General features: G+C 38.9%; 1 protein-coding gene across 2 annotated transcripts in view; it reads right to left on the bottom strand.

Annotated features, from left to right (window-relative positions):
• Nucleotides 1-15,957, bottom strand: part of LOC111153963 (phosphodiesterase 5A) — a 156,097-nt gene that overhangs the window by 108,479 nt on the left and 31,661 nt on the right. For both annotated transcript variants that reach the window (XM_022513324.1, XM_022513330.1), the window contains exon 3: nucleotides 13,621-13,710. In XM_022513324.1, coding sequence (XP_022369032.1) covers nucleotides 13,621-13,710 — 90 coding nt within the window. The remainder of the gene's footprint in view (nucleotides 1-13,620; nucleotides 13,711-15,957) is intronic.

Raw genomic sequence — 15,957 nt, 5'->3', positions numbered from 1 at the left:
AGCCAGAGCCAGGAGGAAAACTGGGGAGACTGAGGTCCTGGAGAGTAGGTGAAAACACTCTGTCCTGGAGGAGTAAGCAATCACCAACAATGTCACATGCTGCTGACAGGCCTGGTGAGGTGAGGATGAAGGAATGATCACTGGCTCCCTGTGGAAGTCATGAGACCCTGCCAAGAGCGGTTTCCACAGAGTGGGGAGGGCCAAGGCTTGGATGGAGTACATTCAGGGGAGAACGGCAGGAAATGGAAAAACGGACGACTCTTTTCAAAGATTCGCTCTGATGGTGATTAGAGAAATGAAGTGGTCTCTGAAAGGACACCTGTGGTTCAGTGGGTATTGGGCTTTTAAGATGGGAGAAATAACAGCATATTTGTATGCTGATGAACCCGGTGATAGAGAGGGAAATTCTGGTGATCCTGCCCATGTGGGGGAGGAAGGGGACCTGCTGAGATGTGGCTTTGAACAGGTGATACAGAAAGAGATCTGGTGCACACGTGCGAGACTGACCTTTGTCATTTCACAGTTTGACAGTTTGACCCTAGAAGTAAAAGGGAGACTAGAGTATATGGACTCAGAGGCGGGGGGGGGGGGGGGGGGGGGTCTGGTGATGCTGCCCATGTGGGGGGGGGGGGGGGGGTGCGGGGGTGGGGGGGGGGGACAGAATAACTTCTCCCACAGAAGTATGCTTTTAATTGCTTTCTTTACTGAAATCATAAGCAAGGCCATCAGCTGAAAGTGGCGGGATTGGGGCGGGGGCAAAACTGAGATTCGAGGAGAGAGAGAAAGTATTCAACAGTAAAATAACATGGCCAAAAACCAGAGCTAATTGTTTTGATCCTCAGAAACCAATACTTTCTGTTGCATGTTTTACTTTAAAGAATATCACAACTCTCCTCTGTCAGATCTATCTAAAAAGCCTAGAATGTATTCTAAATTCTTCCGTCTGTTGATTTTTCCATTATATCAATCCCTCCACCTTCTAAACAGAAGTGTAACAAATCCACTTCTTGTCTTCTCTGCCTCAGCCTGGGTCCACTTCTAGCCTTGATTACTGCAAAAGCTTCCTTACCAACTTCCCTGCTTCTGGATACAGTACTTTCTCCATGTACGGACAAATATGGAAATTATTTACTTAGCAAAATCTATCAAGTGTCAAATTATGTGGCTTTGAGTCATATATTAAACAAAAAAACCCCTGTCTATCCTTAAAGCTGTGGCCATACAGATCTTTCGATAACAGCAAATATTTCCTGAACTAAAAAAAAAATTCCACACTCCCTCTGCATGACCCTGGAGGGCTCTTCATGATCTCGCCTCTGCCTGCCTGCATAGCCTCATCTCCAGGCTCTTCCCTCCTTCCAGCTTATACTCAAACACTGTGCCAAAGGACCACACACATTCCGTCTGCTTTTGATTCATGAGTAGACTTGAAAAACAATGGTGTAGAGAGATAGTAAGGACGCCAGTGAGTGTTTCCTGCAGGTATTTGGAGCAAAACATTTAAATTACATACAAATAGTGATCTCATGTAGACTAGCATTTGTGACATAACATTTCAGAAGCCTCTTCATGTCTCAATCACTTGCCACAGCGGAAGAAGCAGACATCTTCCTTGTTTCTCCTCAGTCTTCCTTTCTTTTAAATTTTCTGCTTCCTTTCTTCCCTTTAACTCATGCCAGCTGGGCACAGTATACATACCAACCCTCCAGCTTTGTTTAAACCCAGCCTATGTCGCTTCTAGTAATTCATGTCACTTTTTAGTACATGAAAAGTTGAGAAATAATCATTTTAATTAATGAGCAGAATTCCTTGTTTATCCTTTGGCCAGTTTTAAGGAAGGAGAATAAAGCATCAAAGTACATCTAGTACTCCTGGTGGTTTCAAAATATCTCCTCAAATTCTTTGATACTTCTCTCTTCAAGAGGTGGAGCCTAATCCCGTCCACCAACTTTGAGTCTGGGCTGGCCTTGATGCCTGGCTTCTAGAGAACAGAATACCATGAAATGAAGGTGAACAGCTTTGGACGTTTGGTCAGACAAGGTACTGGTGCTTCCTCCTTGCTCACTCTCTGCCACATGGTGAGGAAACTGAGCGCCTTGTGGAGAGGCCCACTTAGTGAGGAACTGAGGCCTCTGGCTAACAACCATGTGAGTGAGCCCCCTGGGAAGTAGGTACTCAAGCATAAGCCAAACCCCCTGCCTAGTGTCACCCCCTGCAGGGAGCCTGGGCCAGAACCACTCAGCAGGAATTCCTGAGCCACACAAACTGAGAGAATATATGTTGGTGTTCAAAATCACTAAGCTTAGGGCAATTTGTCATGTTGAATAAGACCACAAGTACAATACTGATGATCATGAAATAATATGCAATCATCAAATAGATCTGGGATTCTAAATCTAGGTTACTTTCACTTTATTTCATTGCTATGAAGTAATGCAAAAGAGAAAAATAGGATTCAAAATTTTATAAGATCATCTCTTGCTCCTTTTTTTTTAAAAGATTTTATTTATTTATTTGACAGACAGATCACAAGTAGACAGAGACGCAGGCAGAGAGAGAGGGTGAAACAGGCCCCCTGAACAGAGAGACCAACTTGAGGCTCGATCCCAGGACCTGAGATTATGAGCTGAGCCAAAGGCAGAGGCTTCACCCACTGAGGTCCCCAGGCGTCCCTCTTGCTCTTTTTTTAAAAAACTTTATTCATTTATCTGAGAGAAAGAGAGAGAGCAAGCATATGAGTTTGGGGTGGGGAAAGGGCAGAGAGACAAGCTGACTCCCCGCTGAGCAGGGAGCCAGACACTCGATGGCTTAATCACAGGGTCCCAGGATCAGGACCTGAGCCGGAAGCAGGTGCTTAGAAGACTAAACCACCCAGGCACCCCTGCTCTTTGTTCTTTAAATCTTCTTAAATATAATAAATAAATAAATAAATAAAAATTTAAAAAAATTTTTTTCTTGAGCCTGGAATATTCATTTCCATTCTCTGGTAGAAGTAAGTAGAGATAAGTAGAGATTTTTAGATGAGCATATAAGAAGGAATACAGAGTACTTTAACAGTTTACATAAAGCATTTTACCTAAGTGACTTGGCTCTTAAAAAGTGAACACAGATGTGTGCACCTGTATCTATTGAGAGTAGCAATGTCATTGACAACACCTTAATTCTTTAAGAGTACATGAAGAAAATGAAAATTATTTAATAATTAAAGACCCCTCCAAGGGCCTAATTATGTAGTTCTGGGTTAGATATCCTACCAAAAAAAATTGTTTATGCTTATCCGCAACTTGTTCCAGACCTCTAACATTCATTATTCAGGGCCTATATGAAACTTCTCAAAATTAAATTTATAAATGGTTACATTAAAAATGTAATGCATTCCAACAAGTGCTAGAATAGTTATTCTGAAATTACCAGTGAAGATAAACTTTATATTGAATAAAACACATAACCTTCAGTCTGGACCAAATTTTCTGTCCATTAAAGGTAAGATTTGGGGAAATACAGCCTATGGTGAATGTAATCATCAGCCTCAAGCCCTCATTCACCCTTTCTTCTCCTGGGTCTTCTCCTGAGCGTGGCCTCAGGGATTTAACCTATTAGCACTGGCGTTTTCATTGGCTGCTGTTAACAAATGTTTTTTTCCTTAGGGAAGTGGTTACCACCTTCTTTGTAAAATACACTTATTATTTAAAGGGCAATGTGGAAAAGCAAAGAGAAGAGATCATCATCATCATGACATCAAGTCCAGAACAAATGGAAACTTTGTGGACTACTTTTGTTTTGTTTCTAAAAACAAAGCTACAAGAAAGAGTATCGTAGGGGAATAAGTGCAATGAACACTTTTAACTTTTTTTTTTTAAATCATAAAACTAGCCAATTCTTTAAGACTAAAATAGATCTAAATCAACTGACAGTCTGCAATTCAACTCTGCTTTTTGTAGCTGCATTTTCATCTAGCTTGACTTAGAATTGAAGGATTATGCATAAAGCCATGATGTTTATCTGTTTCAAGCTTACTTGTCAAATTTAAGACCCAGTCAACACTGTGAGCACGAGATCACTGGCAAGCATCTACTCTGCCTCAGCCCCCTCGTTAAAGCATGTATGTGCCTCCCTTAAGGCTCTGGGATAAACAGCAAGAATCTGCCAAATGAGACCACAGCATGTATCTTTCCTCCGTAACTTCTTGAGCTCTCAAAATCCAGTCTTTTCCTTCAAATTAGTAAGTTGAATAATGAACTCATTTAACATCTGTCTTGTTACCATGTACTGATGTTAATGTGTGGTGTACAACATCTAGAAGTTGAGGGCGCCTGGGTGGCTCAGTGGGTTAAGCCGCTGCCTTCGGCTCAGGTCATGATCTCAGGGTCCTGGGATCGAGTCCCGCATCGGGCTCTCTGCTCAGCAGGGAGCCTGCTTCCCTTCCTCTCTCTCTGCCTGCCTCTCTGCCTACTTGTGATCTCTGTCTGTCAAATAAATAAATAAAATCTTTAAAAACAAAAAAAACAAAACAAAAAAAACAAAAAAAAAACAACATCTAGAAGTTGAAAAAAAAATTCCAGCAAGTATCTTCTTTGCTTCATTTTTTTTAAAATCTTCACTGCCTAGACCAGGGTTCTACTTTTCTGCAGTGACTTAATAGTTACTTGTTCAAACAAGAGAATTCAGAGGGGGGAAAAAATGAGATTACTTTAAAACAAGCAGAGAAGGTCATATAACTTAAATTCCAGAAAAAATTATGTTTGCAAATTGCAGCTAGAATTACACATGTGATTCCACTGCTTTATTTTGTGATTTTTAATATGCATTAAATTTCTTTGATTCATCAAAGTACTTATAAAAACTCATGAAGATTAGGTTTTTAAATATTTTTAGATTCATTTTGTCTTTTTTTTTAAACGATTTATTTATTTTAGAGAGAGAGCATATGTGCATGCATAGTGTGCATACAAGCAAGCTGGGGGAGGGGCAGAGGGCTAGGAAGAGAGAGCATCTCAAGCAGACCCTGAGCTGAGTGTGAAGCCTTGACATAGGGCTCAATCTCAGGACACTGAGACCATGACCTACCCTGAAATCTAGAGTCAGACGCTTAATGGACTGAGCCACCCAAGTGTCCTAAGATTTTCAGGTGTTTTCCTTTTTTTTTCTTTTTAATTAAAGAAGATATAAATTTAGATAGTTAGCTAAAATGCTCCTTTATCACACTGGAAAGAAGTTATCATGTATCCTCTATTATAACTTATATCCACATTGGAGAATTATGGGTACATCATCAAGTACGATAAAAATCAAGATGCTAAAATAAAAAAAGAGGAGAAAAAAATCTGATTCCAAATTAGATTTCTACTTAGTAACTAGAGTTGACACACAACCAAGAACCCAGCCTGAAAGACATTAGTGGATGGGGCGCCTGGGTGGCTTAGTCGGTTAAGTTCTGCCTTCAGCTTAGGTCATGATCCCAGGGTCCTGGGATCGAGCCCCCAACTCGGGCTCTTTGTTTAGTGGGGAGTCTGCTTCTCCCTCTCCCTCTGTTCCTATCCCTACTACTGCTTTCTCTCCCTCTCTCTCTGTCTCTCATTCACTCTCTCTCAAATAAATAAATAAAATCTTAAAAAAGAGAGAGAGAGAGACATTATTGGATATAACCTCCAGCACAGATTAGTAAGAAATTTTCAAAGAACTCACATTACTTAGAAATAATGCCTTCTACTTCACTGGTGTAATGCCTATTAATACAAAAGAACATGTATCTCTACCATGTCATAATGAGCAATACTTCAGGGGAGGGCAGTATTTCAGAAATAGGTCATCTGTGTTAGAAAGAGTTGAGTTTCCCTGCACTTCTTTACTAAACATAAAAGAATTGTCTCATTACTGAAATAACTAATGTCAAGTGACAAAAATAAAAACTGGTCTAAGTGCCCAGGTCCCAAAAATGCAGCATTAAGTATGAAAGAAACTTGACAGCAGCCCTAGAAACTCATACTTTGCTGCAACTTTTCTCATAATGCTTCATGTGCCTATCATGGTTCTCTGGAGCACACTGGCCCAGATTAATATGAAACACGCTCCTGTAACTCTTTTATCCCTGGTGAAAATTTCCTCCTGTTTACTGGACAGACTCCTCTTGGGATACTCTAGAGGATGTGACTCTGATCCCTCTTTCTCTAGCTTTTTAAAAAAATTTTTTTAAATTAAAAATGTCTGTCTGCAGAATGGTTTAAACACTTATCATTAAAAGTCATCCGAACACTCCTTGTTTTCACCCTCAAATCCTGTCTCCATATGGAGCTATGCTAGATACATCAGTGTATCTCTCTCTCCTGCTTCCCCTGCTTGTGCACAGACACACACACACACACACACACACACACACTCTCTCTCTCTCTCTCTCTCTCCTCTCTCTTTCTCTTTAAAAAAAAAAAAAATCAGTGTATTTCCCACCACCTTCTTCAGCCCCCAAATAACTTAACTGCAGGGGGAAGAAAGTGGATGCAGACAGCAGAATTTTAAGAAACCATCCTTCCCCCATTATTACACTATAGCCAGACTGCCTAGTTTGTGTTGTTGTTGTTGAACATAATCAACAACATAGTTGGCCTACAATATTAGTTTCAGGTGTACAACATAGTGATTTGACAATTACATATGTTATGAAATGCTTACCACAGCAAATGTAGTTACCATCTGTCACCATACATAGTTATTACAATATTGCTGACTATATTCCCTATGCTATACTTTTCATCCCTGTATCTTATTTATTTTTTAACCGTAAGTTTGTACTTCCTAATCCATTATCACCTGTTTCACCTGCTCCTACCTTCCTCCCCTCTGGCAACTACCAGTTTGTTCTCTGTATTTATTTCTGATTTTTTTGTTTCCTTATTTTTTTTTCTAGATTCCACATATAAGTGAAATCAGATGGTACTTGTCTTTTTCTGTCTGACTTCTTTCACTTAGAGTTTCCCTAGATTTGAATCTCAGCTTTGCCAGTTTTTAGTTACGTGACTTTGGATGAGTTTCCTAAATGTTCTGTTTCCTCACCTAATAAGTAGGAACAAATAATGACTACCTCCTATGGATTCTAGGAAGATTAAATGAAGTAATATATGCCAGGTCCTTAGAATAGTTTCCATGATACAGCAGTTATTTCCAAGGTCCTACCCCACTCTCTTCAAACCACTCTAATATACAGCCTGGGCTGGATCTCTTCTCTCCCTTGACCCTTCCTCTTCTTGTCTTCATTTATTTTTCTCTAGCCAACAGCTCTTTGACCTTTCCAAAATAAATTATTTTAGTCTCCTCAAGCTTCGCCAGTATTTTTCCCCCCGGACTTTTCCCATTAACCCCATTCTCTTGGAAGGGAGCAGGAAAGGGAAAGATTGTCAAAACTTACTCACTACAATTCTTTTCAAAAATTTCTGTCACAGAACTTTAACAGTATCTATGATTCTTACTCCTAAAAAGGCACTGCTGTATCCATTACACTTAAGATTATGACATCAATGAAAAGAACTCCTGAAAATTTTTAATTAGTTGGAATATTGAACAGGAAGAAGATACAAATGAGATTATATGTTTCACTGAATCTTAAAAATCTTCCTCAATTTCCTGGACTATGTTATAGTTCAGACTTTAGCATTCAATATTCAGCTTCTCCACTCAAGCAGCTTTCCAGAGTCAGTGCCTATGTCTTAACGGGTCATTCAAAAGTACCAGGACATTTTTAAACAGCCAATGAAATAAACTATCGATTGTTCATAAGATCACACTTAATTTTAGGTTCCCTGGTAGTTAGCTGGAATTGGTATTAGTTTACTCAGTAACACAAAGGGAAGGCACCAAATTCATTCTGCCTCATTTATAAGCAAAAACAATGCAAAGCATTTTTCTCTTTAAGCTGAAAGTTGGAGGGTAACAGATCAGCTAAGTCAGGGACTGCACTCATTATCACTTGAGCCTAGCTGGTTGGTTATCGTATGGTGCTGATGATCCCTTCATGTAATTTTATCATCCCTTATCTCTCAGAAAAGTTCTCTTAGTTCTATGTCTCCTTTTAAAAAATAACATTTATTATAAACACGAAATGGATAAAAGACCTCAACATGAGGCAGGAATCTATCAAAATCCTAGAGGAAAACATAGGCAGTAACTTCTTCGACACTGGCCATAGCAACTTCTTTTAAGACATGACTCCAAAGGCAAAGGAAACAAAAGTGAAAATGAACTTTTGGATCCTTATCAAGATCAAAAGCCTATGCACAGCAAAGGAAACAATCAACAAAACAGAGTCAACCCACGGTATGGGAGAAGATATTCACAAGTGACACTACAGACAAAGGGCTGATATACAAGATCTATAAAGAACTCCTCAAACTCAACACACACAAAACAGATAATCATGTCAAAAAATGGGCAGAAGACATGAACAAACACTTCTCCAATGAAGACATACAAATGGCTAACAGACACATGAAAAAATGTTCATCATCATTAGCCACCAGGGAAATTCAGATCAAAACCATACTGAGATACCACCTTACACCAGTTAGAATGGCCAAAATTAACAAGTCAGGAAACAACAAGTGTTGGAGAGGATGTGGAGAAAGGGGAACCCTCTTACACTGTTGGTGGGAATGCAAGTTGGTGCAGCCACTTTGGAAAACAGTGTGGAGGGCGCCTGGGTGGCTCAGTGGGTTGGGCCGCTGCCTTCGGCTCGGGTCATGATCCCAGTGTCCTGGGATCGAGTCCCACGTCGGGCTCCTTGCTCAGCGGGGAGCCTGCTTCTCTCTCTGCCTCTCCCTGCCACTTCGCCTACTTGTGCACTCTCTCTCTCTCTCTCTGACAAATAAATAAAATTAAAAAAAAAAAAAAAAAAAAAAGGAAAACAGTGTGGAGATTCCTTAAGAAATTAAAAATAGAGCTACCCTATGACCCTGTAATTGCACTACTGGGTATTTACCCAAAGATACAGGTGTAGTGAAAAGAAGGGTCATATGTACCCCAGTGTTCATAGCAGCAAAGTCCACAATTGCCAAACTGCAGAAAGAGCCAAGCCCTTCAACAGATGAATGGATAAAGAACTTATGGTCCATATATACAATGGAATATTATGCAGCCATCAGAAAGGATAAATACCCAACTTTTGTATCAACATGGACGGAACTGGAGGACATTATGCTGAGTGAAATAAGTCAAGCAGAGAAAGTCAATTATCATATGGTTTCACTTATTTGTGGAGCATAAGGAATAACATGGAGGACATTAGGAGAAGGAAAGAAAAAGTGAATTGGGGTAAATCGGAGGGGGAGACAAAAGCATGAGAGACTGTAGACTTTGAGAAACAAACTGAGGGTTTTGGAGGGGAGGGGGTGAGCCTCGTGGTGGGTATTAAGGATGGCACGTATTACATGGAGCACTGGGTGTGATGCATAAACAATGAATCTTGGAACACTGAAAAAATAAAAAAATAAAAAGTAAAACAACAACAAAAAAAACATTTATTGATCACTTTTAGTATGCCAGGAACTATGGTAAACCCTTACCATACAGGAATGCATCTGTCCTTCACAACAAGGTAGGTCCTTTCATAACACCCAGTTTGCAGATGAGAAAACTTGAAAATGGAAGGGATTAACCAATTCCATCCTGGCTACTTATCAAGTAAGTGGTGAAGATGGGATTCAAGCCCAGAGCAAGCAGTCTTAGCAACTGTTCCCAAAAAGCCTTACTTATGCCTCTTCATTTCAATTTCAAAAGTTTTGTGAGAAAAAAAAGAGTACTTCTGTATGTACTCTATACTTACAAAAGTAAACACTGCCTTGGGTTTGTCTACATAGCTATAAATTTTTAAATAATTCTGGAAGTCATATATTGCAACTTCTTAGTTGCCTTTGTTCTTCGTTAGCCAAATAACTTTTTTCTTTTCTTTTCTTTTTAACGACAGCAGAGTATGTCTATTCTTCTGTTTCTCTTCATTCCTTTTCTCTGAAGAAAATACTCAGAGGAAATAATCATGAACTGAGTGGTGCCAATGTTGGGGGCAGGGGAGGGAGCAGGTGGGAGAAGGTTGAAAATGGGGAGTCAGCAAGGCCTCCCTCAGTGATGTGACTAAGTCTCCAGTGAAGTTACTGAAGGCTTCTTTGTCCCATGAAATGCTCAGTGTGAGTGAATTTGTGGGGAGACCAGTGAAGAGCCCTGGTTTCCTATCCGGTCATTAGAGGGTGAAGAGGCGATAGCAGGAGGATGCAGGAACATGGAGGCAGGCCTCCCAAGGATTCTCAGGAACCCAGCTGGAATCTTAGGGGAGTGCTGGACAATCACAATCTGGGGCCTACAGCTGGACCCATTGTCATCAGATCTAGAAGTGAGCTGACAGCCATTGGCTGAGAGTGGGGTTATATATTCATGTGATCAAATACGAATCACCCTAGGAGTTCCTGGGTGGTTCAGTCAGTTAAGCATTTGCCTTCACCTCAGGTCAGGATCCCAGGGTTCTGGATCAAGCCCCGAGTCTGGCTCCCTGCTTAGTGGGGGAGCCTACTTTTCCCTATCCCTCTGCCCCTCACTCCTGCTCATGCTCTCTGTCTCAAATAAAACAAAACAAAACAACAAATTCAAATCATCCCTACTAAAACAGCTAAAAGTTTGAAAAACCGGTAACACCACATGTTGCCAAGGACTTGAAGCAACTGAAACTCATATATTACTGGTAAGAATGCATATGGTGCAGCCACTTTGGGAAAGTCTTTGAAGCTTCTTACAAAATTAAACACCAACTATATGACCTAGCAATTCACCTCCTGTCTATTTACCCAAAAGAAATGGAAGCATTATGTCCACACAAAGACCTGTATGCAAACTCTGACAGTGGCTTCTTTCAGAACAGTGGCTTGTTTCATAAAACTGGAAGCAACTCAAGTATCTATCAACTGACGAATGAATGATCAAAATGGTATATTCCCACCGGAGAATCAATCCCTTGCCAATAAGAAGGAACAAAGGACTGACACAGGCAACCACATGGATGAATCTCACAAATGTACATAGGGGAAGAACCCAGACACAAGACTACCTACAGCAGGATTCTGTTTACATGACATTCTAGAAAAGGCAGAAAGAACAGACAAAAACAGACTAGAGATTGTCAGAGGTCCGGGTTGAGGGAGGGCAAGGACCGCCACGGCTAGGGGTACACAGAAATATCTGAGGCGACAGAAATGTTTTGTATCTTGATTACAGCGGTGGTTACACGACAGATGCATCCACGTCTGTCAGAACTCATCACACGTACACTTAAAATGGGTGAATTTTCTCGTGTTAAATTATACTTCAACACAGTTGGGGCTGTTGCTTGTTTAATTTAAATCATCCTCTCAGGTCGTCATACACAAACACATATGTGCTGTGGTCACTCTTACAGGAAGGGAATCCCACGTACTTCGTCCTGGTGATTTTGTTGCACATTCTCATGGGTTCCCCCGGGCCCCAGTTTCTATTTAGAAAGAGACGTTTAATCAGAGCATGATTCAACCTGGGCCTCTTGGCCGCTACAAGGCTGTTTTGTGGGCCACAATGTTACCATATACTTAACTAACTGGAATCTGAACGCTGTCTTCTCAAGTGAATAGAATCACAGCCTATGGTTTATACTGGGGGCTCTCAGATAAAATACAGGCAGGCTAGTCAAATTTAATTTCAGAGGAGCAAAAAATAATTTTTAGCATAACTATGCCCCCAATATTGCATGGGACATACGTTTTATTTGTTATATCTGGAAAACTCATCATTAATCCATTTATGGCCTTTTCTATTTTAATTATTCACCCACCTAATTAATGAACCAATTAAATTAATCAATCTCATAATCATGTTTTAACTACAGGTATTTTTAGTGACTTTGACTCTAACTTTCCTCTTAAAAAACCATGTAGCAGCACGCCTGGGTGGCTCAGTAGGTAAGCATCTGCCTTTGGAGCAGGTCATGATCCCAGGGTCCTGGGATCAAGCCCTGCATTGGGCTCCCTGCTCCACAGGGGGTCTGCTTCTCCTTCTCCTACTACCCCTGCTTGTGTTCCCTCCCTCGCTGTGTCTCTGTCAAATAAATAAATAAAATCTTAAAAACAAAACAAAACCATGTAGCAACTCCAAGGCACTGAGAATTTATTTTAGACGACTGAGAAGTGACTAGTTTAGGATCCTGTTAGTCAAATTGTGATCTGCAGACTTGGGGTGTCAGCATCAACTTAGTGTTTGTTAGAAAAGAATCTCAGGTCCCACCTGCAGCTATGGAATTCAGAAATCCCCATGGGATTCATGTGCACATTAATGTCTTAGGTGCACTGGTTTAGAAAGCTGTGTTTTAGGAAAATTCCCAGGACATCTAGCAGGTTGGATTGGAGAGAAACTGGCTGCAAGTAGAGAAGCCTCTTACGAAAATATTTTTAAAGTTCAAGCATTACTGCAATATCTGAATTATGGCAGTAGGTAAGAAAGGAAAGGAACTGAAGTGAGAAAAACTCTCAATGGGAAAAAAATCAATGGGACTTGGAAAAGGACTGGATGGAGGAGAGAAAGGAAAGATGTCAGAATGTGAATATAAGTCAAGTAGAATCATCAAAGAGCTTCTAGTATCTTTAGGAGTGGTTCTGTGGTTCTGGAACCTAGCTGCATGCTATAATCACCTGGGAGCTTTAAAATACTGATGCCTGAGTCCCAGGTCCAGAGACTCTGATTTAAAATGAAGCCTGGCATTAAAATTTCTAAATACTTTCCAGGTGATTCTAATGAACAGCCAAGGTTGAGATCCCGAGTACGGGTGCTTTCAATCTATTTGTTTTCAGTTAGAGTAGTGATTTTTGCAACCTGGCAACACTTCAGAATTATTTGGAGAGCTTTAAAAATATATCAATGTCTATATCCTGCTCTTAGAGGTTCAGATTTAAATGGTAATATTTTAGAAGTTCCTCATTTGATTGTAACCAGCAGCCAGAGTTGAGAGCATTTAACTGAAAGATATAATTTGATTGATAATTTATTAACTATTTTTTTTAAGTAACTATTAATAAAGAAGGAATTCAGTGCTTACAGAATCCAGACTTTTAGTTAGGTGAAATATAAGCCCAAGCATTTTATTTGCTTGTTATAATTTCACAGTGAAACTTACTTGGAATTAGCCACAATTTTCATGTTTTCAAAACCTCATTTTGAAGTGCCCCAAATATCAGCTGATAACCATTAAAATTGAATAACCATTTATGAAATGAGCATTATTCAGACACTTCCAATATAATATGAAATAGATTCCAACCACAACCACAGTTACACATCTTAGGATAAAATAAGGTCCTGGGTGGATAAAATAAGGTCCTGGGTGGTGATGGAGGAGAGGAGGTAAGGAAATAAAATGTCTGAAATGTATTTCTAAGTCAACGTAAAGTCTCTATCAAGATTCAGCCCTATCTAAATAATAAAAAAAGAAAAAAGAAAGCAGAATATTTAAGCACTTTGTAATTAATTTGTCCCTATAGTATTATTTCATATCTATGCAAAGTAAAACTTTTTTTTAAAAAAGAGAATGTTTCCAAATGACCTTTATAAAACGGAAAATTGGCTTACCTCTTCCCTGTGATTCTTAATTGGCATACAAAGAATACTCTGTGTCTTGTAGCCTGTAATTTGGTCAACTTCTGCATTGAACCGAGGATCCTAGTAAGGAAAAAGAAATTCAATTTAATGACTGATCTGTTCAAAGATTGATTTGATTTTTCCGATTTATAAGATTAGAAAAATCTAACCTTCGACTTACCTTATTGCTCTGAATGACAATTTTATCATTGGAAAGACATCATATCATGTAAACAAATCATCTTTGACAAAGATAAATTTACGTTTTTTAGTAGCTAGTGTTCGTGAGAAACAAAAAAATACAGACTCAAAATATGTTCAGAAATAAAGGAAATTCAAAATATTAACCAATTTAGACGGCATTCCTTAGATTCATGGAAAAGTGGCAACTCTCCACCACTATAATACAATTTGCCTATTCCCATCTCACTATCTGATTCTTCTGTGCCATCCAAAGGAAAGCATCTCTGCTCTGAAATTTTTCCTGTAAAACCTACCACTCCAAAACAACCTGCCTAACACTGACTTTACTTCCCTTGTAATTGTTGCTTATATTTTCCTTCAGTATTCCGTTCTTCTATCCCAGGTGTTCGTAAGAATTTTAAATAATTTCATGTATATATGTGCATAAAAAAAAAAACAAAACTGCATGGCCTCAATCAGACTGCAAACAACTCCTTAATCTTTGTACTTCTTTTCCCTTTTACAAAGTACGTCACGCATATCCAATAATCACAAAGGACTTCTGAGAGTTGTAAAGGTTCTAATGTGGGTTGAAGAAAGAAAGATACAGGCTATTTTCCCTTGAACTTTAGATTGGGAAGATTAGAATTAGGCTGTAAATTCCAGGAGGGTTTTTTATTTTTTTTGGTCCCTCATCGTATTCCCAATACAACCACAAGAACTCAAAAGCATTTGTTAAATAAGTGAAGGAATTCATTAACAAATGATATCATAGTCATCAGATGTGATCATTTTTAGCTTATTATAGTTTAAAACAAAGACTGTAGGTAAGAAGGAAAACATGCTAGAGGAAATGGACAGATACTACTATATGCAATAAGATTAGAATGGAAACAAACATACCAGAACATGAACATTTAAAGGAGTGTTGTTCCCCTCAAAGCAAAAGCCTTGGGAAGTTTACATACTCGACCTAATAATAGTGTGTTAACACTGCTCTAAAAACTCTGTTTTTGGAATTCCCTTCAGAGAATATGGAATAGCCACACTGGAAAACCCTCATCTTTGAAGGTCATTTATTTATTTTTTAATTAGTTCAAAGTCACGCAAGGCCAAAGCTGTGAATGAAGTAAATGATTACAGTAGATTCCGTCAACTGGGGTCAGAAATGAGGCCAATCTTCCCAGGAGAGCCACACTTGGCATTAAAGACAATTTCGAAAGCAAAGTTATAAAAAGGCAGAAAATCAGTATAAATATTTTATATTGTTAATAAATATTACTGCATTTTTGCTTTTTTTCTTGCAAACATGCTCAAAGTTATATTGAAATACAGCGAAAATGTTGGCTGAATAAATTTTTAAAAATTGTTCTAAACTAACATACTAAAAAGGCAGATAGGACACTGGTATTGATGAATTAAAGAAGTAAAACAACTATTAATTTATAGTGGATTATTCTACAAGCTAATAATCAAAACATGAATAAAAATGCATCCTCAGAAATTATTTTGTTAATGAATATTTAAGTTACAAACCAATTTATAAAGAAGAGGACTTAACTATCTAATCAAAGCAATAGAGTTTAACAAACTGAAATTAATAGGGCTTTCACAGCTTTGGGGGTATATTGGGAATTTAAAATCAACAGCAGCCCTGGATTCCATTTCACTGAAGGAGTGGGAGTAATGTATGTTTCAAATTCACTTTAGGTGAATTCTGGCATCTCAAAGAATTTTCCTAACAATGTACTCAGTGCAAAGGCAATATAGAAAACTTTTAATTCCTTTAGGTCCAGGAAACACCAAAGAAAAAATGGAGCAGTACTACTACTGTGATTATTCCTTTCACTATTTATGAGAACATGACAGTGTAAAAAAAAACAAAAACAAAAACAAAAACAAAAACAAAAACATAAGCCTTGGAAGTCCACTTGCTAAAATAAAGCAATTGGTATCAGATTTGCCCTCCTACTGAAAACTGTAAGACTAGACCAAAGATACAAGACAACTAAATCACCGACCATGAAAAAGGGAAATAGATAGGACAACCACTCTGGCTTTCTTCCTGGGACCATTTTCCTGCTGGCAAGAAGGCAGGCAGTACCCAAGTGTATCAAGGCTTCCAAATGGAATTGAAAGGAATCT

This window comes from Enhydra lutris, unplaced genomic scaffold (genome assembly GCF_002288905.1).
Source record: "Enhydra lutris kenyoni isolate GAN:26980312 unplaced genomic scaffold, ASM228890v2 scaffoldscaffold3, whole genome shotgun sequence".
Classification (NCBI taxonomy): domain Eukaryota; kingdom Metazoa; phylum Chordata; class Mammalia; order Carnivora; family Mustelidae; genus Enhydra; species Enhydra lutris.
This window is presented reverse-complemented; position numbering and strand designations above follow the sequence as displayed.